The sequence below is a fragment of the Impatiens glandulifera genome, chromosome 9 (genome assembly GCF_907164915.1).
Source record: "Impatiens glandulifera chromosome 9, dImpGla2.1, whole genome shotgun sequence".
NCBI lineage: Eukaryota > Viridiplantae > Streptophyta > Magnoliopsida > Ericales > Balsaminaceae > Impatiens > Impatiens glandulifera.
Genome location: NC_061870.1, coordinates 32,286,528 through 32,310,766, shown reverse-complemented (window position 1 = coordinate 32,310,766; position 24,239 = coordinate 32,286,528). Strand labels below are relative to the sequence as shown.

The 24,239-nt window shown below is 28.3% G+C and overlaps 2 protein-coding genes across 2 annotated transcripts; both read right to left on the bottom strand.

Moving 5' to 3' along the window:
* Positions 1 to 563: 563 nt before the first annotated feature.
* Positions 564 to 2,751, bottom strand: LOC124914907 (probable CoA ligase CCL7). Its single transcript, XM_047455535.1, has 6 exons — positions 1,707 to 2,751; positions 1,444 to 1,633; positions 1,213 to 1,358; positions 1,055 to 1,122; positions 869 to 971; positions 564 to 782 (listed from the first exon to the last, which is right to left on the bottom strand). Exons 1-6 carry the CDS (start codon positions 2,703 to 2,705, stop codon positions 669 to 671), a joined length of 1,620 nt encoding a protein of 539 aa, XP_047311491.1. The 5' UTR covers positions 2,706 to 2,751; the 3' UTR covers positions 564 to 668.
* An 11,743-nt stretch (positions 2,752 to 14,494) lies between these two features.
* On the bottom strand, positions 14,495 to 16,756 carry LOC124914890 (serine carboxypeptidase-like). Its single transcript, XM_047455513.1, has 8 exons — positions 16,433 to 16,756; positions 16,057 to 16,348; positions 15,831 to 15,974; positions 15,616 to 15,766; positions 15,431 to 15,528; positions 15,097 to 15,355; positions 14,884 to 15,017; positions 14,495 to 14,808 (listed from the first exon to the last, which is right to left on the bottom strand). The coding sequence occupies exons 1-8, from the start codon at positions 16,753 to 16,755 to the stop codon at positions 14,674 to 14,676; spliced, it is 1,536 nt and encodes a 511-aa protein (XP_047311469.1). The 5' UTR covers position 16,756; the 3' UTR covers positions 14,495 to 14,673.
* Positions 16,757 to 24,239: the final 7,483 nt, after the last annotated feature.

Below are 24,239 nucleotides of genomic sequence, written 5' to 3'. Positions count from 1 at the left end.
AACACACCACAATCCTAATGTAAATACTCCCTTAATATATGGTTTCTTTGATTGAAGTAAATAATTGTTAATATGTATCATGTAAGCAACATTATAAGTGTAAAGAATCTCCAATGGTTATGAGAACTTCTTTATGCCATCTTGGTTTTATGTTTTTGAATGCAATACTCATGACCTTAAAATGGTGGGTTCGACCATTCTAAGTCACACAACTAGGTCGATTTTCAGGAAAGCATCATTCTTGGCTCATTTTTGTTTACTTTGTTCTTTGATAAGACCCCTACCAAAATTATACATCAAACTTCTTCATTCTAATCAACACATTCATAAATCATGGGATCCTAAATAGTGAAAGCTACAGGTAAGAAGAAATCAATTGAATACTTAATAATAACAACTCCACCTTCAGCATATAAGTGTTTCATTAAGCTATCTAGAGTTATGACTTCAACCAAACACGGCGCATCGGCCATGTTTAAACCAAGTAATTTAAACGCTGTCCATACAAAGTTAGAACAACCTAAACTTAAAAGAGTTTAGTTCATTAACAAGTGAACACACAAATGAACTATTTATTATCAGAGAACAAATTATTAATTTGATTTTATCATCCCATCCATTAAGATTATAAAAACAGAGACATCACCACCTAATTTGAAGAGTGGGGCTTACAGCTTGGACTGCAATTGCTCTCTGAGAACTCTTCTCAAGATCTTCCCAGCAGCAGACTTTGGAATACTACCTATAAACTTTACCTTGTGCAATCTTTTGAATGGAGCCACCTGCAAAAAACAGAGCATCAACAGAATACAATGATCAGTTAGTTATTTACATGGATTTTGATTTTGATTTGGTCAAATTGATCTACCTGATCTGATATGAACTTCTTTATTTCATCTTCTGTCAGCGAACTGTTTGGTGAAAGGACAACAAACCCAATTGGGACCTCTCCTGATACAGCATCATCTAACCTAGATATGATTCAAAAAAACCCAAAAAAGAAAAGGTTAGAAAAATGAAACTAGTTGCAGAAGAGGAAAATGGTGAGACTTACGGTACGACAGCAGCATCTAGTATCTCAGGGTGAGTAGTTAGAATCCCTTCAAGCTCTGCAGGAGCAACCTGCCATGTAAATTATATATATATTGGTGAGAATTATTATGACAGACATCATCAAGCTCTTTAACTAATTTGAATGAATGAAGTAAATACCTGAAAACCTTTGACCTTGATTAGTTCTTTAATCCTATCAACAACAAACAAATGACCATTCTCATCAAAGTAGCCCACATCTCCTGTGTGTACCCAACCTTGCTTATCAATGGTTGATTTGGTGGCTTGTGGGTTGTTGAAGTAACCTGTAAGGAACAATGATCAAACCAATTGATTGATCCATTGATCGAACCAGGAAGAAGAATCAAAAGTGCTTAAATTAAATCAAACCTTGCATCATGTTGGATCCTCTGACCCATATCTCCCCCCTTTCATTTGGAGGCAGAGCCTTTGAATCATCAACTTCAACTATTTTGGCCTCCACCCCTGGAGCTAGGATTCCAGCAGATCCAGAATGCTTTGGACCAACCAATAGATGCTCAACACTAACAATTCCACAAGTTTCAGTCATTCCGTACCCCTGAAATCAATAACACCTCTGTTTAGAGATTGATCAATCGATTCTACAGATTTTGATAATGGGTTATACCTACCTGCATAACACGAGCCTGAGGGAGTATCTTGCTGCAATCCTCCATTAAATCCTTCCCAAGAGGAGCGGCACCAGATCCAATCTGCCTCAACGAAGATAAATCGTATTTCTTAATTACACTGCTCTTGGCCATAGCCAGCAGAACTGGCGGCACCACCCACATATTCGTCACCTTATACTTCTCCACCGTCTTCAAAACCATCTCCAGATCGAATTTCTTCATAGCCACGATCGCGTTACCTCTCTGCAGTTGCGAGTACATAATCACCGCAAGACCGAATACGTGAAACATAGGAAGAAAACATAAGTACACATTGTGGGTTTCTCCGATCAATTCCTGATCAGACGTAACCATCAACGCCGATGAGATGAAATTCTTGTGTGATAGCATCACTCCTTTGCTTGTCCCTGTCGTGCCGGACGAGTACAAAAGACATGCTGTTTCGTCCGATCGAATTGAAACCTCGGGAAGGTTCGAAACTTGTCCGGAGCTGTTAACTAAATCCTTGAAATTGGTAGACCTCGAGTTCGGCTTAAAATCGTCCGAGCCCAGGAAAACAACAGGTAGATCAAACCCTTCTACCTTATCCCACAGTTCAGGGATGGTGATGATTAGCTTTGGGCTGCAATCCTTTATCTGTTTAGATATCTCAGAGGTAGTGTAGATAGGATTGACAGTAGTGGCGATGGCGCCAATGGCAGTGATCCCAAAGAAGGAGATAGGGTACTGGATTGAATTGGGGGATAAGATAAGTACTACATCCTTTTTCCTAATTCCAAGGCGGAGTAATCCATGAGCGACCTTGGCGACGGCCGACTTGAACTGTGAAAAAGTGAGGATTTCGCCGGTATCGGAATCTATGAGAGCGGGTTTATCCGGGAAAGAGGAAGCATTCCTGAAGAGATAGGAGGTAAGAGAAAGGTTTGGGTCTCTGGGAAGAGAGAAAGGCGGCCTCAATGACCGGAATATCCCGTCTCTTCCATATCCAGATTTCTCCATTTTCGTTACTAACTCTAGAAGAGATCAGTGTTCGATAATATAAGAGCCAAATTTATTTAATTTAATTTTAGTCAATGAATCCAACTAGTTATTAATTTAAAACATATCTATAAGATAAGGACGACTTCATAATAAATTTATTTACAAGTAAATAATATCAAGAAGAGAAGCCCCACCTTGAACAAAACAAGGTTGTTTCCATATCACTACAAAACAGTTTTATAAAACTAAAAATTATTTAAATATTAATCTTCAACAATAATAATTAAAATATTTAATATTTAATATTTTAATTTTAAAATATATTAATTTTATTTTTTTAAATAAAATTTTATACATATTATTTTGAAATTTTTAATCAATGTACATTATTTTAAAAAATAACCTAAAGTTTAATTTTTTTATTTATTTTAAGTTATTAATATGACTAGATGGAATGTTAGTTTTAAAGATAAATATTAACTTAAATAATAATTATTTTATAAATATTATTTATTTTCTTCTTTAAATTAAATTACTCCTCCAATGTTAGTGACTCATCATTCTTGGGGAGGTGGTGTTCTTATTAAAACAATTTTAAAATTGAGGGCATCTACCCTTCCCCTAAAAGAAAATTAATTTCAGGTTTATTTATTTATTTATAAGCTCATTTGATATATTCCTTATCATACCTTCAATTATTTGGATACATCCTATCCATTTTTTTCATTTATTCTTATACTACCCAACTTTTATTTCACCCTTCAAACTACCCACATTTGATCTCTTTAAATAATTAAAATAAAATAAAATTTTAATTAAATATTGAGAAATGATAAAGAGAAAAAAATTTGAAAGATGAATGAGGGAGAGAATGATATGGCACAAATCTGAGTGATAAAAAAAATAACATCATCTTTATCCTTTTACGGTCAATTATATGATGACACATTATTTCATCTCTCATGTCTCATGGTTAATTCGATCCTACCAGTACAAGCATGTATTTCACTCATGAAGTGACACATATACATAAAATTAAAGCATCACCTCCTTTATGGTTGCCTATATCCACTAAGGCAGCACCACCTGTACAAAGAGAAAAAAAATAACAAATAAGAAGGGTGTTGCTTCATTTTTATGTATATGTGTCACTTTATAAGTGAGATACATGTAGTACCTATAGCATAGAAATAATCCTCATTTATTGATTTTTTTCTCTTTGTACATGTGACGCTTTCTTAGTGGATATAGGCAATGTCTAAAGCATCCAACTAACCTCATATTCCCTCCCCTATCACTCCTCATATTATATATTATATAAATATTAAAATTAAAATTAAATGTATTACAATATAAATCAACGACTTATAGGAATTTTAAACACCTTTGAGATATTTTATAGTTATTCGGTGCATGTTCCGGTCTTTGACTTAATCTTAATAAATCAAACATATCTTTTTCAAATTCTGTTTCGAATAGAAAAATGATAAAGTTGACAAATGTGATGGGGTTCAAAATTTGTGATCTTCTGCCAACATATCTTGGCATGCCATTAGGTGCTAAATTGCGATCTAAAGTCTCTTAGGATCTGATTATCACTAAAATGGAATGTAAATTGTCTAGATAGAAAAATAAAATAATCTCGAAAGGGGGTCGGTTAATCCTCATTAAGAGTGTGCTGTCATCTATACTTGTTATTCATTCTCCCCAAGAGTGTGACAGTGAAAATGAAAATAATAATGTGTAAATATATATGGGGACCTTCTAACTCATCGTTTTATCATCTAGTTAGTTGGGATAAGGTTAAATATTTTAAAGATCAAGGATGTCTAGATATTCGAGATCTTATTTCTTTTAATAAAACTCTTCTATCAAAATGGTGTTGTAGATTTGCAATGAAGTCGAATAGTCTTTGGGCATCGATAATCAAATATAAGTATGATAATGATTGGTCTAGTTGGTTCACCAAAATATCTAATTATCCAACGGAGTGTAGCATTTGGAGGGGAATTTATTCTACGTTGAAAAGTTTTCGTGAGTAGTCTAGATTCGTTGTGGGAGATGATTCTTCGATTAGATTTTAGGACAATATTTGTTATAGTGTCAAAAATCTAGTTATGACGTATCCAAAGCTTCCTTCTATTGTTATATGTATAAATGTCATACATAGTTAAGAACATGTTTAATCCTCAGTCTAAGGTTTCGCTAGTCGAATTAAATATAAAAGGAGATTAAACATTATGGAGACTTCGTCCCATAATAGAGTTTTATTTTTGCTCACCGTCTGAACAAAACATTATGCGTTGACAAGATATTGATAGTTTGCATGTGGGACATTCTACAAGTTGTTCTCTAAAATGATTACATATAATTATTATTGGGAAAAACTTTGAGAGTCAAAAATTTCACCCAAGATCTCGTTCTTTGGATGGAACGTTATTCATGGTGGAATTCTAACAGATGATATGTGCATGAAAAAAATTATATTATGGCTAGTCGTTGTCGTATGTGTCAAGAAGATGTTGAATCGACAACTCACTTACTTTTGCATTGTCGAGGGGTGACTAGTATTTGGAGCCTGCTGATATGTCAGGCCTACATATTTGGGTTACCATCTTAATTATTTTTTGGTGGACTATCTAGTTGAAGAGAAATTGTCGAAATTTAATGATAGTAATCGTACGATACGTATAATTTATAATACTATTATTATGATTCTTTCTGAGATTTCGTTCAGTGTTCAGAAGTTAGTAGAGTCTATCAAAGTTAATCGTTCTTATTGTTTTTTCTTATTTACTATCTCGATAACTTTTTAAGTATTGCTTTTTCTTATTTTTTATTTGTTATTTTCATGTTATGCTTATGTAGTGTTTAATTTTTTTAATTTTTAATTTACATGACCTTTTTCAAAAAAATAAATCAATGTTATTAATATTTAAAATAAATTATTCAAGAACTTTATTATAAATTTATTAAATTTTATAAATATAATATATATAATCAAATAAAAATTAACTTAAATATTATATATTAAAATAAAATTTATTATATTAAACATTAAATTAAAATAAAATGTATTACAAATCAAATTCATATTATAAGGCTTATTAAAATAATTACATATTTGATCAAAATAATACATTATATATATTTAAGTAAAATATATTATATAAACATTAAAATAAAATACATTAAATTAAAAACATTTTAAAATAAAGTTAAATTTTGTCAAATTTATTAAAATAAAATACATGTTTTATTTGACTTTTTTAAAAATAAATTTACATAAATTTTTTTTAATGTATTTTATTTACATGTTTATATGTAATATATTTTATTTTTATAATATATTTTATTTTACTTGTATATATATTATATTTATAAAATGTAATAATTTTATAAATTTAATAAGTTTTTATAATAAATACAAAGTTTATATGAGAAATGATTGAGGAAGGAAAGTGAGACCAATTTGATTAGTTAAAAAAAAACAAATAATTTTACTCTTCTTTCTCCTCCTACCTTTTTCTTTTTCCAATCAACGATGATGTTAAATTATTCCCTCTTCAAATCCCATCTCTATCGCTCCTCTTTTTATATTTTGGATATAAATTAATTTTGATTTATTTTACAATATATTTTATTTTTAGTTTATTTAATATATTTTATTTTAAAATATAATATTCAAATTAATTTTTTTTTTTATTTTAAATATTAAAAATAAAAAAGAATAGTTAATTAAGGAAAATGTAACAGAATATAGTTTGATAGAGCGACGGATGGGTAGAATAATAATCGATCCAAATTATTTATCAAGATACAAATACCCCTTTACTCCAAATCTTATTTATTAAATTATTTTCGTTACCACTCTAGGAGAGAGTGTTTGATAATATAAGAGTCAATTTATTTAATTTTAGTCAATGAAATGATAACCCAACTAGTTATTATTTTAAACCATATAATAATAATAATAATAATAATTCATTGTCTCTTATCTTATTTATCAGATCCCATCTCGTAGACAAGGACTTTCTACTAAATTTATCTATAGATAAATAGTATCAAGAAGCGGCTCCATCTGGAGCAAAACAAGGTTGTTTCCAGATGACTACAAAACAGTTTTATAAAAATAATAATTATTTAAATATTAATCTTTCAACAATAATAATTTAAATATTTAATATTTATTTTATAAAATATATTATTTTGAATTTTTTAATATATATATATTATTTTGAATTTTTTAATCAATATTTATTATTTTTAAAATTAACTTAGAGTTTAATTTTTTATTTTTTATTTTATTTTATGGTAAATGTAATGCTAAATGTAAAAATAAATATTAACTTAAATACTAATTATTTTATGAAAAATAATTGAGAGAGGGAATTTGAGAGAGAAAATTAAGTGGGACTTAATCTGATTAGCTAAACTATTAACAAATTTTTTCACTCTTTTCTCTCCTTCATTCTTTATCATTTTCTAGCCCGTGATGGTGAGTAGTGACAATTCATTTCCAACCTTTTCCCAACTCTTATTTTATATATATTATTTATTTTGTTCTTCAAATTATTCCTCCAACGTTAGTGCCTTATCATTATTGAGGAGGTAGTGTTTTTATTTAGACAATATGAAAGTTGAGGATACCTACCCCTTGAAAATTCATTTTAGGTGTATTTATGTATTTATTTATTTATTTATAAGCTACCTTACAAGTTTTCTTAATATGATTCCAAACTCTAAAATATGTCATTTAAAGAAGTGATAAAATATCAAAGGAATCGGTCATGCCTACTTCTAACATTAATATAGATTTCAAATTTCTAGTTGATGAGTTATGATTATATATAATGATTTTAATTTTTAAAGTGTTCGGATTGCTGGATCGAGAGCTGTGATTAATTTGAATATATATGAGAGTAAATGAATACTTGGGTCGGATTGTGAGTTGACCCGCCCATAAACTTTAAACGGTTCAAAATAAAATTAAAAATGTTATAGGTATGTTTCGAACTTACAACCTAACAAAAACAAGTATAACTCTTTAACTAAGTGTGATTGACATGTGGTTTGCCGAGAGATAATAGGCCGATATCAATTGAACGTGATTAAAAAATATGAATCAAATATTTGATTGACCAAAGTGTGAGGTCAGAGTGTTAAATGTTAAAAAATATAAATCAGATATTTGATTGACTAAAGTGAGAGTGTAAGGTCACGAGATGAAAAGTTTATTCTAAAAAAATATGTGATGAAATATGTGAAAAAGATAAGTTATTTGCGAAGTGAATAAAATGTAGAAGGAGAGTGTTCTATTTTTTTATTTTAATATATTTTTAGTGATTTATTAAAAAAAATTGAACATTGAATACATATTATTATTATTATTATTTTTTATTAAATTTATTATTTTTTATATATTTTTTTATTCGTGTGCATCTTACTCAAATTTTCCTATTATATTTAATAGTCTTGTTATTTTATTTCAAAATATTTTTATCATTATTTTTTAAACAATTATATATATTTTTTTTCATTATCCAAAGTTATATATGTTTTTAACTGTGGACATGATTTTCAAAATCATATAGTGTTACAATACATTTTTCAGAAGGGATATATTCCTCTAGTAAAAAAATTGATCAATAAAACAGTGCTGGCCAACTAAATGACAACTTTTGTGAACTCCTTCTCAACTTTAATTGAAAGTGACATTTCATTGTCTCAACTAAAATTAGGTCCTAATAAAAAGTAACAATTAATGCTACTGTTTATATATATAAAAAATGTAATAATATTATTTTTGAAAAAATATTATTAAACAAAAAAAAAACGAAATAAAAAACTTTAATAGAATAAATTAATTTTTTTTTTAAATATACTTATTTATTAATAAACTGCTTTAACTTTTAAAATTAATAAGAAACATATTTTATATTTATTTAATATAAAAAATAATTTGAGAATTCCTACAAATTTCATTAAAAAATATATTAATTAACCTCTAATATATATTATATTAACATGATTTGTAATAAATGGTAATATGTTGAGAAAAAAAGGGACAAAATCACCTTAAAAATATGTGCGATTGAGATTACATATGTCAGAACTACCTAGATCTAGACCATTGATAATTAGATATATGTCCTCCAAATTTTATCTAACCCTTCCTTGAACCATAATTTTTGTGATTAATAATAGTTTAGTCCATAAACTGTAATTATGGACAACCGTGTTTTTTTTTCAAATAATATATATTTTACTTACAAAAATTATTCTTTTGAAGAAATTAAATTAGTTAATTTATATATATATATATAGTTATCTTATATTAATCTATTTTCATGTAATCATAAATTAATTTAATATATAAATCTTTACATATATATATATAATTATCTTATATTAATCTATTTTCATGTAATCATAAATTAATTTAATATATAAATATTTACATTTTTTTTCATATGTATGAACACTTTAATCTAATTAGATTAGCTTCATAACTAAATAACTAGATGACCACAGATAATTAATTTCAGATTAAAACATTAAAAGTATTATACATTAACATATAGTTTAATAAAATAACATTAAGATTAAGTAGTTGACTAAAAATAATATTATTATAACTTCAGATCACATGTCAGATGGTATGGTAGCAAATTATAAAGATGAAGAAGAATATAGTTTAGAATATATAGAAGAATTGAAAACATATTATTTTCATTTAAAATTATTTTTTCATAAGAGATTCTTTTTATTGATATCAACGTAAAAGTCAAATTAACATGAGATAAAATCAAATATATTAATTAAATTCAAATAAAAGTCATCAAAATATAACAAACTAATTATTTTATTGAGATTAAAATATAAAAATATAATTAAAGCTAGTTTATATTTTATAAAAAATTTAAAAAAAAATACAAACATTCAACTATTAATTCCAATTCCAGGAGAAGACATCAAATAATCAAGCTCCCTATCGCATTTGCATGCCTTGCATTCTACATTATCATCACCATCGTCAACTGACTATGTATTTCTCCATTTTTTTTTAATAGTTGTACTCGTGATTTAAACAACAAACCACAACTTTATTCATAATAGTTGGGATATTGGTCCATAACCTGAATATGAAAAGAATCATCTCTAGACACTTTCATAATACTCCTTTAAGAACATTTTGGTTCAGAATCTCAATCCTTTTTTATTTGATTCGTTATCTAAAAAAGGAAGATAATTCCAGTTACATAGAGTGCTCCCAAATGTCCATAATTTGCCGTTTTTTTTTGTAAATACTTCGATCTATATTTAGTACCTTTTTCACTAAAATAGTTCACCTTTACAAACACATAAATAAAAACATATAATCACTTAATATAGAATATTAAAAAATATATATATATATATATGAAACTCATTATTGATATCCAACTACTAGTTACTATTCCTTGTCTATAAAAGACTTCTGAATTATGACATTGTATACATTGTTTCAATAAAAGGAGTAGTCAAGGGGTGAACCTAGCCCAACCAATTAATTCTCAACGACCCATTCGTTGAAAGTTAAACTCCAAAGCAGAAGGGATGACTTAAGTCCTAAGAACCCAGTTCCCACGTATGGAGCCACGTCGCAGTAGAACGCATGCCACTCAGTCCCCTCATCCTCTCGGCAGTGGGTCTTTAAATCCTGTGGATGCAGTCTCGTGTCGCTCAATAGACCCGTCCGCACGACGCTTAAGCTTAAACACCCACTTTGATCCAACTACATTCATAGACGGATGGTAGGGAACAAGAGACCAAGAACTTGCTTCAATGCGAGGCTTGCCAGGATTCTCTTCCAAGGCAACAATCACTCGAACAATAGGATAGGGAAGAGGTCTCTCGAGCCTGAATCTCTTCGCAGTGGATTTTTCAGGGAAGGTAGGGGCCCAGCCCCTTGGGTTACTACCATCGAATCTAGGAAATTCCATCTTAGGAACTTTGGCAGAAAAACTGTTGTAGCTTCTTCAAAACTCGAGTCTTAAGTGACTTGAATCGTTGATGAACACCTGCGCTAATAAGACAAAGAAATTGGGAATGCCGAAGCACAGAGCCGAGACAAAAAAAAATCATCAGCAGCAGTCCTCAGTGCTGCTGTTATTAGTTTCAAATCTTCTATTTACTTCATGGTGTCTCCCGGTCGTCGAGCCTGATCGACTCAACTCTTTTCCCTGCCACCCGGCCTCTCACTTCGTTTTGTTTTTCTTCTGTACCGTCGTTTGAATGAAGACACCCGATCGGCCCGACTTCCCCAAATGCCCACCACCGGCCCTTCTCCTTTCCGGTTCTGGATTGTTTATCTTTGTTCTATAAAACTAACTCTATATCTTTTAAAGACATTATTTGATATATAAAATTATTGTCGCCTAATTCGTTAAGAGCCTTGGAGCTATAAGAATAAAGAAAACAAATTATGTTATCACGAGAAAATAAATAAAATAACTAAATATGTATTTGTTTATTCATACACGGATTTGGCGATAAGAAAATCGAACTGAGAGGACGCAGGCAATGAAGCTAAGATGTTGATCACCAAATCAATTGGGAGAGAAAGTAAGTTGGTCTTAATTGCATCTCTAATATTGTAGATATCTCCTTTCTTTGTGATTGTTGGATTTTCCATTAAATTGAGAGAGATATTTTTAATGTTCTTCATGAATATATAGAGAAAGAAGAAGAGAGAAAGTCAATATATAAATAAGAAGGGGATATACATATTGAAATACTATTATTTTAAGTAGATTAAGAATGAAAAGATTATAATTTGGTTTTAATAAATTAATTCATTATCCCATCATTAACTGCAACTGCAGCCAAATTCATTATATTTTGCAACATGTACATTGAAACAAATGCAATATCAAACATAAATATATAGATCTTTATATTAATTAATGAATCCTCCTAGGATTAGCATATATATATATATATAATATATATATATATATATGTCCAATTATTGTTATTATTATTATTATTATTATTTATTTAAATGTGTGATTTGTCAAATAAATATTCATTTAATTTATATATATTTAGAGAGTGTAAATTATTTTGAGTCAAGTATCATATTACTAGAATTCAACTCGATTTGTTTTATATATATACTCAAACTCGATGAAATATCTAAATTTATATTTGAATTTGACTCGTTAAAATTTTGAACTATTAGAGATTGAATTTGAAAAACTCAAAAATTAAATTTTATTAATTAAAATGTTAATTTGTAATAAATTGTTAATAAGAGAGTGAAAGTCAATAATAGAGAAAATGAGAGTAATATGTTGAGGAAAAAGGGAACAAACTCACCCTACATATGGGCAGATAAGATTAAATAGGTTAGATCTACGATGGAGACATTGCTTATAATTAGATGTGTCCTCAATTAAATTTTTCTAGTGTTTTTTTTTCAAATAATATATATATATATATATATATATATAATTTTTATTAATTTTTTTTAAAGAAATTATCTCACTAAAATAGTTCAAATGATAAAATGATTTATAAGAGATCAAAAATACATTATTCATTCCAAACAAAAAAAAAAATATATTCTTTTACAGAAATTAGATTAGTTTATTTGATTGATTAAAATGTTTTTTTTTGTGTGTAATATATATAAGAATAATGTAAGGTAATTATAAATTCAAATAACATTTCCATCAAACAAGGCCGCCTTAATTATCTGTTGATACTTAAATTTAAAATTCCATTTGTAGTCATTTCATTTATATAGTTATCTTATATTAATTTATTTCCATGTAATCATAAATGAATTTAATATACAAATATTTATATTATTTTCATATGTATGAACACTTCAATCTAATTATATTAACTTTATAACTAAATGACCACAAATCATTAATTAAAAAAATTAAAAGTATTATATATTAACTTATAGACTAATAAAATCAACATTAAAATCACTACAAAAAATATATATTATTATAACTTAAGTCGCAAATATGTGTTATGGTAGCAAATTATAACCATGAGGAAGAATATGGTTAAGAATATATAGAACAACTGAAAACATATTCTTTTCATTAATTTTTTTTTTCATAAGATATATATTTTTTTTATTATAGGTCAACGTGTCAAATTAACTTTAAATAAAATAAATTCATATTAACACAATTCAAATAAAAGTCATCAAAATATAACAACCGAAATTGTTGTGTGAGTATAAAAGACAGAAATACTTTTTTTTTTATTTAAATTATGAATTAAAACAAGAGAAAACTAATATTGTTCAAAAATAAATGAAGAATACGAAATTAACCATTTATACCTTATGTTTAGAATAAATAACGATTTGCCCCGAAACTTTGTGAAAAAAAGAAAATTTCGGATTATTAAAAAAATTGTAAATAGATGAAAAATAGACAATTGTACAAAGAAATTGATTTAATTAGAACATTTAAATGATTTAATTAAAGTTTATTTCTTCATAAAACAAAATTAAGTTAACTATTATTTTATTTTATTTAAAAAGTTATCATGATATTGTCAAAGACATACATTCCAAATTTAACTTAAAACATTTTTATTTATGAGTAAATATTAAATTTGTAATTTTTAATTTTTTAAATAGTTTTTTTTTAATTGAACTAACTCTATAGTTTTGACAAATGAATAATATGTTTGAAATATATATATATATATATATATATATATATATATATATATATATATATATTATTAATGGTGAATTTATTCAGGAAATTATATTCTTAATATATTTTAATATTACTATATTGAGGAAGCAAAATAAAATATAACATTTCCATATTATAATGCCCAAATTAATTAAATTAGATTAAAATAAATTAAAAGTGTGTAATAAAAAACATATAGCTACGCTCCCAAAATTTTGTAATAAAATTTGATAAGATAATTAGTTTTAGAAAAATATTTAGACTTTCATTCTTTCCACGGATTGAACAATTTTTTTTTAAGAGATTAGTGACACCATAAAATTGTATACACTAAGAAAAAAAACTGTACAAGTAAATCATAAAGATTTTTTTTTTTTTTAATTTAAAGTGAGTTGTTACAATATACCTTAATGTTTTATTTATACCTTATACCTTACCAAAAATTTTGGTATGCAAAAAATGCATACCTTTACCTTACCTTTATTTTGGTATACTTTGATTTCGATATACCTTAATTTCGGTATACAAAAAATTCATACTTTTACCTTACCTTACTTTGATTTCCTTAATTTCGGTATACCTTAATTTCGGTACGGTATAAGTATTATAACTTTGATACCTAAAAAACATATTAACTTAAAAAAAATTAATCTTATTGGTAAAGTAGAGATTGCATATATTGAATAATATTTCAATATAATAATATTTTGATATTATTTAAAATTTATATTTCTATAATTAAATTAATATCAAATTTATTTAATTATTTAATTATTTTATTATACGTATTATATATATTATATATTTTAACTTATAAATACTATTTTGGTATTTTGTTATATCTCGATATACAAAATTTTAAAAATCTCATACATTTACCGTACCAATAATTTTGGTATCGGTATCATACCTTACATTTTTATCGGTAAACTTTAAAAATCGATATTTTCGATATATTACGATACAATATTTTCGATATACCTTTAATATCAGTAATTTTTTCCACCCCTAGATATACTATCTATCACGTTGGGAAAAACTTTTCCATAAAAAAAATAAATAAATATAAACTTTAATCAAACATTTATTTTATTAAATTCAGTATATATCCTCAAAGTTTGATTGGGTTTGAAATTCACTTTTTAAATGAATCGAATTTAAATGAACTACAAGTTTTTATCAATTTTGATGATTGGACTTAAAGAATTATCCGACTATTCATAGTTTGCAATAGAATAGTAACAAAGAACAATATTCATATATATGAATTAATATGAGCTCATTGAATCAATTGGCTGGCTTGATCTTTTTGACATTGAAAGGGTCCCTTTTGTCCATCTTTCCAGCATCTCTAATGCTGCTTTGGGTTGATCCATAGGAACCATATGCCCCGCCTCGTGAACCTGATCGATCAATCACACAAATTATCAAACATGTAAATTATATATATATATATATTATATGGTTCGATTTCTTGCCTTGATGAATGACAAAGGTCCATATCCATTAATTTTTCCCTTGACAGCACCGTCGACTTCAAATAGAAGGGTGGGAGCAACAATGAAGTTTTTCTGACCTGACCATTTCATCCCTTGAACCCACCTCAAGTTCCCTGGAATAATTTTGTTGTTAGTTGATCGTCTATAATAGTAAAAAAATAATAAAGAAGAACAGTGTTGATAATTGATTACCAAGCCAATTGCAGATGATATCATATTCTCCTGCATATACCAAAACCTTAATTCCATCTTCAAGAAGCGCAGGAATTCCCCCTTCAAGATTCCTCATCCAATCCTTAATCAATGCATCATAAACACTAGTGCTGCAAGATACAAACTCAATGTCCCCAACTCCAAGGGCTTTTCTAACAAATGGCTCGTTTAACAGTTTTTCCATATTCGAGAAATCATAGCAAAGGCTACCCACACATTCTTTTCGAAAGTCGTAATACTGTGTCACACACCACCAATATTGTCACTTACACAAAAATAAATAAATAAATTAAATGTAACATTCATTCCTTACATTCTTATTACCAACATAGTCCATTATACTGTTGAATATGGCAGTACAGGAAGAACGTGCTTCAGTACAGCTCTCTCCTTCTCCTCCTATCTTTACATCTATATTTTGTTTTCAAAAAACCATGATCATGAAAATTAAATTGAAACAACACATATATATTGTAAAAAAAGAGAAAGATTACTTACTGCATTTAGCTATGTCTTTCTCGCAGGTCGGTATCAAACTGGCGACATCTTTGTATTGAGATTGTGTGATTAACTTCGCTCTTAAAGCATAATCTGGGTATGCATTGTATTGAACTGCAGGGTTTGTCAATCCATTTCCAATAGCAAAACCCTGTATAAATAAATTATTAACTAATGAATTATGAACTGAAATGAATGAATGAATTAAGCAATACCTTAAGGTTAATGAGAGCTCCCTCTTTGTTTTTGTTTCCATTGTGAACCCGAGTGGCTAAGGCAGGGATATAGTGGCCGGCATATGATTCTCCTGTTATGTAGAAATCGTTCTTCAAATATTGAGGATGTTCTTTGAAGAATGCCTTTAACATATAATAATAATAAGATATCAGTTTGATTAGATAGTTATTGTATTGATCGATCGAGCAGTGTAAGAAATGAGACCTGCAAGAAGTCGTATAAGTCATTGCTAACACCCTCTTCATCGTTACGAATACTAGATTCATCGGAACTATAACTGAAACCGGTGCCGGTGGGCTGGTCCACATAGATCAAGTTCGAAACCTGGTCCCAACCAAAGTCATTCCAGATAAGAGAACTGTTGTTGGTTATCTGGAAAGGCCCGTTTTCATAAAACAGAGCAATTGAACTGCTGCATCCGGGTCCTCCGCTCAACCATATCACAACTGGGGCATCTGTCTCATTCTTTCTCGACTCAAAGAAGAAGTAAAACATCCTGAACCACCCAACCCAACCCAACCCAATTAATTAAACTTGATTTCTACCAATTTGGAGTTACCATTTTCAAAAAAGTACGCACCTTGCATCTTTAGAATGAGGAAGTCGATAATAGCCGGCGTGTTGACCCAAATTCTGAATCGAAGGAGTCCCTGGATCACCAAGGACTGGGAGTGTGAATTGCTTTTCGACCAAAGAGGACGACGCTGCATTGGGTAATAGGCGGGCAGAAGGGCCGCCGGAGTTGATGCCAGAACTGGGAAACAAGTTAAAACTGCGGATAAGCCTCTGCGCTTCATTACTCGGGGAATTATAAACATTTGATGTCTTCAAAGAAGAAGACGAAAGAATTGGAAAGGAGATGAAAAACAGAGGAAAGAGAATTAGACATGAAGAGAGACCCATATTGATTTGCTTGTAAGATTGGTCTGATCTGGACTGGACTTTATAAGAAGATTTGCATGTGCGTGTGTGTGAGAGAGAAAAAAGAGAGAGACGGTGGCGTGCCTTAACGGTCTTGTGAATACAGTTTCTATGGCGCTTTAGTTCCTTTTCTTCTTCTTCGTCTTCTACATCGGCGTGACGATTTGTTCCGGTTTATTAAAGAAAAACTTTACTGACTCGGTTCATTGCTTTCTAAATAATTGATTTTAGACTATTAATTAAGGAATTATATGCTTTTCCTTTTTTATTCATATCTAATATATCTCTAATTAACGTTAATTCTTTCTTTATTTGTTTTATTACTTTAAATAATAATATATATATTTGTAAATTTGTAATTAATTATCATTTTATGAAATTAACATTTTATTTATCTTGATTTTTTATTATAGTAATAATAATTTAGGCATATGTATACTTTTAGACTACTGTAATCTCAATTCCATATACTTTGATAAAAACTTTAATATAATTTAGGCTCGTTATACGCGTCTTGCTTAACTTTTAATACACATATACTCTTTTTTAATTTAAGCAAACTCTTTCCAGATTTTATTATGATTCACAAAATAGATCAACACATTTATTATATATATAAGAAAATATTTTCTTAGCGTAATTGGTATTGAACATGATTTAGAAAATTTTAAATTCTTTGATTTTCTTAAAATAAGTAAATAAACAGTTGGATGTAATATATGATGAAGTGAGAAAAATTGAAAATTTAAGAGTACATAATAAAAATAATTTTTTAATATTAACACAATAATATGTAAATTATTATTTTTTATTCTAAAATAAATAAAATGAGAAAAAAATATATGAACATTTATTTAGTTTTGTTTTCATGAATAATTATATTTGATGTTAATAAATATTATTATTAAATTTCTTTTTATCTATTAATTAATCATATTTGATTGATAACTGAAAATAATAGACTTAAATAATTTTTAAGTTCTCATGGATCTAACTGTTTGTTAGATTAAAAGTCAAAATGACTGAAATTTTCTAATACTATAATCTTAAAAAAAAATTAGTAACTATCTTTAAAAAAAAATTAAGTTCTCATCCTAAATTAATGATAACATTTTTTTTAAAACAATTTAGGCATTTCATTAGAAAACCCAAAATGAAAGAAATTGTAAAAAAAAATTTAAAGTTAGGGACTAGTTCCTAATTTTGATTAAAGATGACAAACAACCATCTTAAAGTATCTAATTGAAAACAAACAAACAGAAATTATAATAACAAACAACAAAAGCATGCAAGATCTACATTTTAAAATCTCTAATACTATTATGATCAACTTCCTCTTTAACTATTTTATAATCTGAATCTACATTCCTCGAATCCCAGTGATTATTTTCACGTCGCATCCTCACATGTTTGACTCTATGTTTTACTATTGGTGATTGAACCGTTGCATATGATAATGTCTATTTGTGAACTGTTTTTACATCCTTCCTTTAGGTTACATTGCTTTAGTTGAGTCAGCACTTGTCTGATAAAAGAAGTTTTGTTTCAGTATTTTAGAAACTTCACATTTACCTGCACATTTATTGGCTTCAACTTAATTGTCTAATTAATTCGATTTATTTTCATAGTCTTCTCTTCAATTTCTCCACCGTTTTTCTATCACTTCCATCTAATAATTTTCCATTGTTTTCATTCCCTGACTCTTCACATTTTTCTTCTTCTTCTTCTTCTTTCTCAGATTCTTCATCTTCTCATTCCTCTAATTCTTTCTCTGACCTTTCATCATTTCATCATCTACTTCTCCATCTTTAGTTTCCTCTAGATGCCTTCTAGTTCCTAATTCTTCAGTTTCATTTTCTTGGGTTTCTCATTCTGCTCCTGAACTTTCAGGCTTTCCTGTTGTTCTTCAATTGATTTTGCACATTTATTACTAGCATTTTCAAAAGTATTGCAGAACGCACATATGTTTGGCCTCCATTCATATGAAATATTCATGATTGTGGGCTTACCATTTTTGTCAATAAATGTAATTTTTGTTGGTATAGTACTTCTAAGATGCACTTTAATACTTATCCTAGCATATGTTATGCGTTCTTTTTCTTCCGTGATTGAGTCCATATACAATGGTTTCTCTAGGAGACTAGCAAAATGACTAAGTGATTCTGCATTGTACATATGAGTCGGGATGTTCCTTAGTTTGAACCAAATTTGATATGTTTCTTTCAGTTTGCTAAGTAGGATCATTCCTTCAGACCATCTTTCCAGCTTCATGCAGTTTGACCCAACATAAGTATGCCCCAACTTTAAAATATTCTCTAAATTTGTTCCTTGTTTGAACTTTAAAAAATAAAGATCATTGATATTTGTAAATACCTTTTGCAGTCCAATGTGCCCTAATTGCTTTAGCAAAACATCCTTAGTGACCAAAAAATATACACGATTCTTTCCTATGTAGTTCCCAGCAACTACACATTCTCATTCTTTAATGCACTTCTCTTCAACTTCAAGGGGTAAATTTAAACTCAAAAGGAGATTTAAAAATCTCAACCTTTGGTTTAAAATCTCCCAAGTAAAATTTGCATTTGTAATATACCTGAGTTTTATCTTTCTATTTAGTGTTTTTCTTCTAGACTTCATTTATTTTCCAACTGGAGTTATTTCTGATAGTGTAAATCTTAGTTTTTGGGCACTTAATTAGCTCTTGTATTGTTTCTACGGACCAACTAACTATCTTATTATATTATTCATTTTAGAGTAAATTCTAGTCTTGAAGATAGTGAATATTAAATTGGACTATGGATTGGTTCGGTTTTTGGGTTATTCGAGTTTCGGTTCGGGTTTTCGAATTTTTATTTTTTTTAAGAAAAATCAAAATCTGAACTGATTTGAATAAATTCGAATTCGGTATGATATTCACTTTGAATCATATATTGAATATCACATACCCATAAGATAAAAAAAATTCTTAAAAGAGTTAACAAAATAAATAAATTGTTAAACAAATCTTATTTATTTAAATTATATAAATCACGCAAACAAAGCTTAATGACTCACCATAAATATCCGGCAATTGAATGACTGAAGTAAAACAATGTTGACGACGATAATATATGGCGGTAGAGAGGTGCTGATGATAGTGGTGATATTACTAGTAAAATAATTAGATATGTAAAGAATTTATATATTCTTAAAGTTAGAGATGACGTGGACAACTGGAAAGACCACAAATGCGATGACTAGAAGATGGAAAAATGAATGAGAGATTATGCATTTATTGAATTATTGAGCTGGATATTAGGGATTAGTAGGAGACCCAGAATAATTTAATATATAATATGTAATAAATTATATAATATATAATAAAAATAAATAATAAAAATTGAATTCGGTTTTCGTTTTGGTTTTCGAGTTAAAACCTAAACTCGAAAACCAAACTGAAAATCGTATTTTAATTTCAATCGGTTTAGAATTCGATTCGAAAACCGAAAATGTAATTTGAATTCGGTTTATTCGAATTCAGTCGGATATTCGTTTCAGACCAAATATTGAACACCCCTAACTATGGACTGTTGAGTTTTTTCCTTGCTAAAAATAATCTCTATTTTCTTCGCTTGAAACAATAATTTCATAATTTGATTCTTTAGTTCGTAGAGATTTATCATTTCACTATATTCAACTCTCCATTTTCTATCCTTGTTGACTTTTGCCTGAACACTTATTGTCTTTTTAGTTTTGAGAATTTTCTGTGTTTTCTTTCTACTCTAATTCAACATTCTCAAAATTTATCCATTTTTCTAACCTAACGAAAATAAGAGCCTACTTAAGAGGTCCTGGGTTCGAGCCCGTCATGCGACATGTTTTGCGTCTGATTAAATAATTAAACGTGTTTGCGGGCTATGTGCTTAACCCCTTATGACCACATTTTTCGTTCTAAAAAACTCTCTCAAAACTATGTTTCTACCTTTTCAGAATTTTGTTTATGTTATGTTTCAGCCTTCTCATGACTCTATTTCTGAGTCATCACTTTTTTTTTTTTTTATCAATTCCTTCAAAATCGTTTACTTCTTTCGCCTTATTTTTTTTTATTTCTACTACATTTTATTTATTACTTAATATTATTTTTCTTTTAAAAATTACTTAATATAACAATTCAACTATAGTATTGTTTGAATAGTTAAATAATAATTATTTTTAGAGACATTGGTTTCTCGCTCAAACTTCGAAAATTATTAATTTTGAGTTATAAAAAATTAATAGGTTAGATTAAAATAATTTAATCTATTATTAATATATTTTATGTTTATTAAATAATTAATTATTTTTTTAGTCATAACTTTGTCTAACTGACTCCAAAAATAATAAATTATGTTTTAAAATAAGTCAAAATATATAAAATAAGTGATAAATTAATTAATAGTTGAATTTATTGGTTATTAATGTGTTATTATTCTTTTTATGTATTTTCAGAAAGAGAAAAAAAATAAAAAAATAAAATTTGAGTCCCACTTGACCGACGAGAATTTCTATAAGTTGACTGACATAGTATAGTGCCTTCAGAACCCACCAGATAAGGTCACCAAATCATCGGCAAAGTCGGCCCAGACCAGGCTCAGGCAGTGATCGGCGTGTGGCCCACTCGCGACCGAGAAATGGAAGGCCCATGGAATCTACAAAGTCATGGGTTCATGTTCTTGGATGTTCTTCATTGCCTTCAACCGTTCTTCCGAAAAACTAGTTCAAGACGTGTTTAAGGTCTAACAATTTCTTAAAATGTGTTTTTTACGAAAAGTGATGCGGTTTCACACAAATGCAAGGAATCCTATTGGTCTAGCAATTTCATGAAATCGACAACCATAAAGTCTCCAATTAAGTCGTAAACGACTTGTGTTCATTTAGAGACGCTACATATTTTTGGCCGAAATTTTTATGGTAATTAATTTATATCATAGATTATATACCTTAAAAATCACATACTCCAAAACCCCGAACTCAAGTTTTGAATTTTTAAATAAAAACACTAATTTTGTCTTTTCGATATTCTAAACTTAATTTCTTGCTTCGAAATTTTGTAGTCTTGATCTTAAGAATATATACATAATTACTATAATAAATCTTTTTTTAATTACTAATCATTTTATATGTCAAATTTTGTTTGGATAATAGAATGATATTTTCAATTTATTTATATGCATGTGATGTGTGTTTTTGTTAAATTAATTTGATATATTGTATATTGATGTGAATTATGAACTTTATACATAAATCATTAAATCAATTTAAATAAAAAACTCCCAATTTAATAATTTTTTTTTTTTTTGTTAAAACGTGTTCTTTGGGCCTTCTTCGAGGACAATGGTTCAAGATTATATATATCATTGTATATTAAATAAATGGGGTATTTGAACCCTCTAAAAATGTCATTTGGAATGCCTAAAAGAATAAAAAATATATTTAAATAATGTTAATGTTAGTATATTGAGAGAGAAAGAGGTGGGATAGTTTATACACTCGGACAACTAAACAATACAATGCACAAATCAACCAAATTTGTGGATAACTTTTGACACATACAATCTCTTCAAAAAAGATAATATTTTAAGAATAAAAAAATTAACCAAGGAAGGAAATAACAATATAATAAATAATATTTTTTTATAGTGATTTATCCAAATGTTTACATCCACCTGTCAAGATAGAGCAAAACTATTCACTATGACAAAATGTTGAAGTTACTAAAAGATATACAAAAATTTATATGAAAAACTTAAAACTGAAAAACTGAAATATTTGTTTGAGTAGTCTCACTTGATAAATAAATTTCTCTTAACTCACTTCGAGTTTCTAATTATATTTTATTAGATTCTCTTTAGCTTTCATTAATTAACCAAAATCCAGAAAATTAAAGACGACAAATCAAATAAGAAATATGCAATTGTTACCACAATTGCCTAATATGAATTTTTTTATGGGTGAATTATCGCTTTCAATTTTGGTTAGGCAACCATGAATTCAAATTAACTTATCGTTTTCTCTCTTGTTTTTCTCCTCGACGTTGTGCTTTATTCAAAACTCTTTTGATGTCACTTGGGTTAATGACATGACAACTACATTTTCATTCTCTAATCAAAATCAATCACCAAGATTAACTTTTTATTTTGAGTTTTCTTTTTTCAATATTAATTCTTCAAAAAAAAAAAAAATTAATCTTTAATCTTCTTGTTTTTAATTTGATTTGGACTTGGTATTAACATATTTATTATCAATCCCAACATAATCTTTAATTTTCTTTAATTCTAGATGTTATGAAAGGTGTTTTGGCCGAACACCCGAGAAAATTAGCCTCGGTGCATGTTCCAAATTGGTTTTTTGGGATATTTTTGGATTTTGTCAAAAACAAATCTTGTTTGATGAAAAAGTAAGTTATTTGAGTTTTAAATTTGTTAAATTATTATATTCTCCTTTTTTATTTAATTTTTTTAAACATAAAGTAAGAGTAATTTAATTGATAAAATGAGTGATTTGATAGTTATAATAATAGTGATGTAATATAGAACAACAGAACAGCAGAACAATTCTTTGTAATATCTGCTTTGAGCTTCCATGAGGCTCTTGAAAAATTGACAAAGATACTAGTCAATTTTGAGGACCTCTTCCATAAACCAACCGATTTGGCCAATGTTCGTGATCGTGATCATGATCACCAAATTCCACATAAGAATGGAACATAACTATGTGTTTAAGACCATATAGATACCATATGATTCAAAAAGCCAAAATTGAGAATATGATCGATGACATGTTAGACAAAAGCATTATTCGTGATAGTGTCTTTGCGCACCTATAGTTCTAGTAAGAAGGAATGACTGAACTTGGTGACTATGCATAAATTATCGTAAACTAAATGTTGCCACTATCAAAGATAAATTTCCCATCACAATCATAGAAGAATTATTAGAAAAACTTCCAAATTAGACCTTCGACCGGGTTATCACCAAATTCGAATATGACGGTTGACTGTCATAAAATGGCGTTCTGAACGCACGAAGGCCTATATGAATTCTCAGTGATGCCTTTTGGCCTCACCAACGCTACATTTACATTCTAAAGTCTTAGAAACTCAGTCCTCAAACCGTTATTGAGAAGGTTTGTGTGATTTTTTTTTTACGACATTTTGATATATAATTATAATCGGGAGAAACATCCAAAACACCTGGTAGAAGTTTTGAAAATCTTAAGAACTAACACACCTTTTCTCAATCGAGACAAATGTGAGTTTGATTACACTAAGGTATTCTACATGGGTCATTTAATCATCAGTGAAAGAGTTGTTGTTGATCAAGAAAAGTTAGAGGCAATGAAGATTTGGAGTAGTCCTACTCATGCCTCGATCAAATAGTTGTGTGGATTTCTCGGATCATTGGAATATTAATTTAGGCCTGGTTTAGTTCGGATTATTAAAATAATCA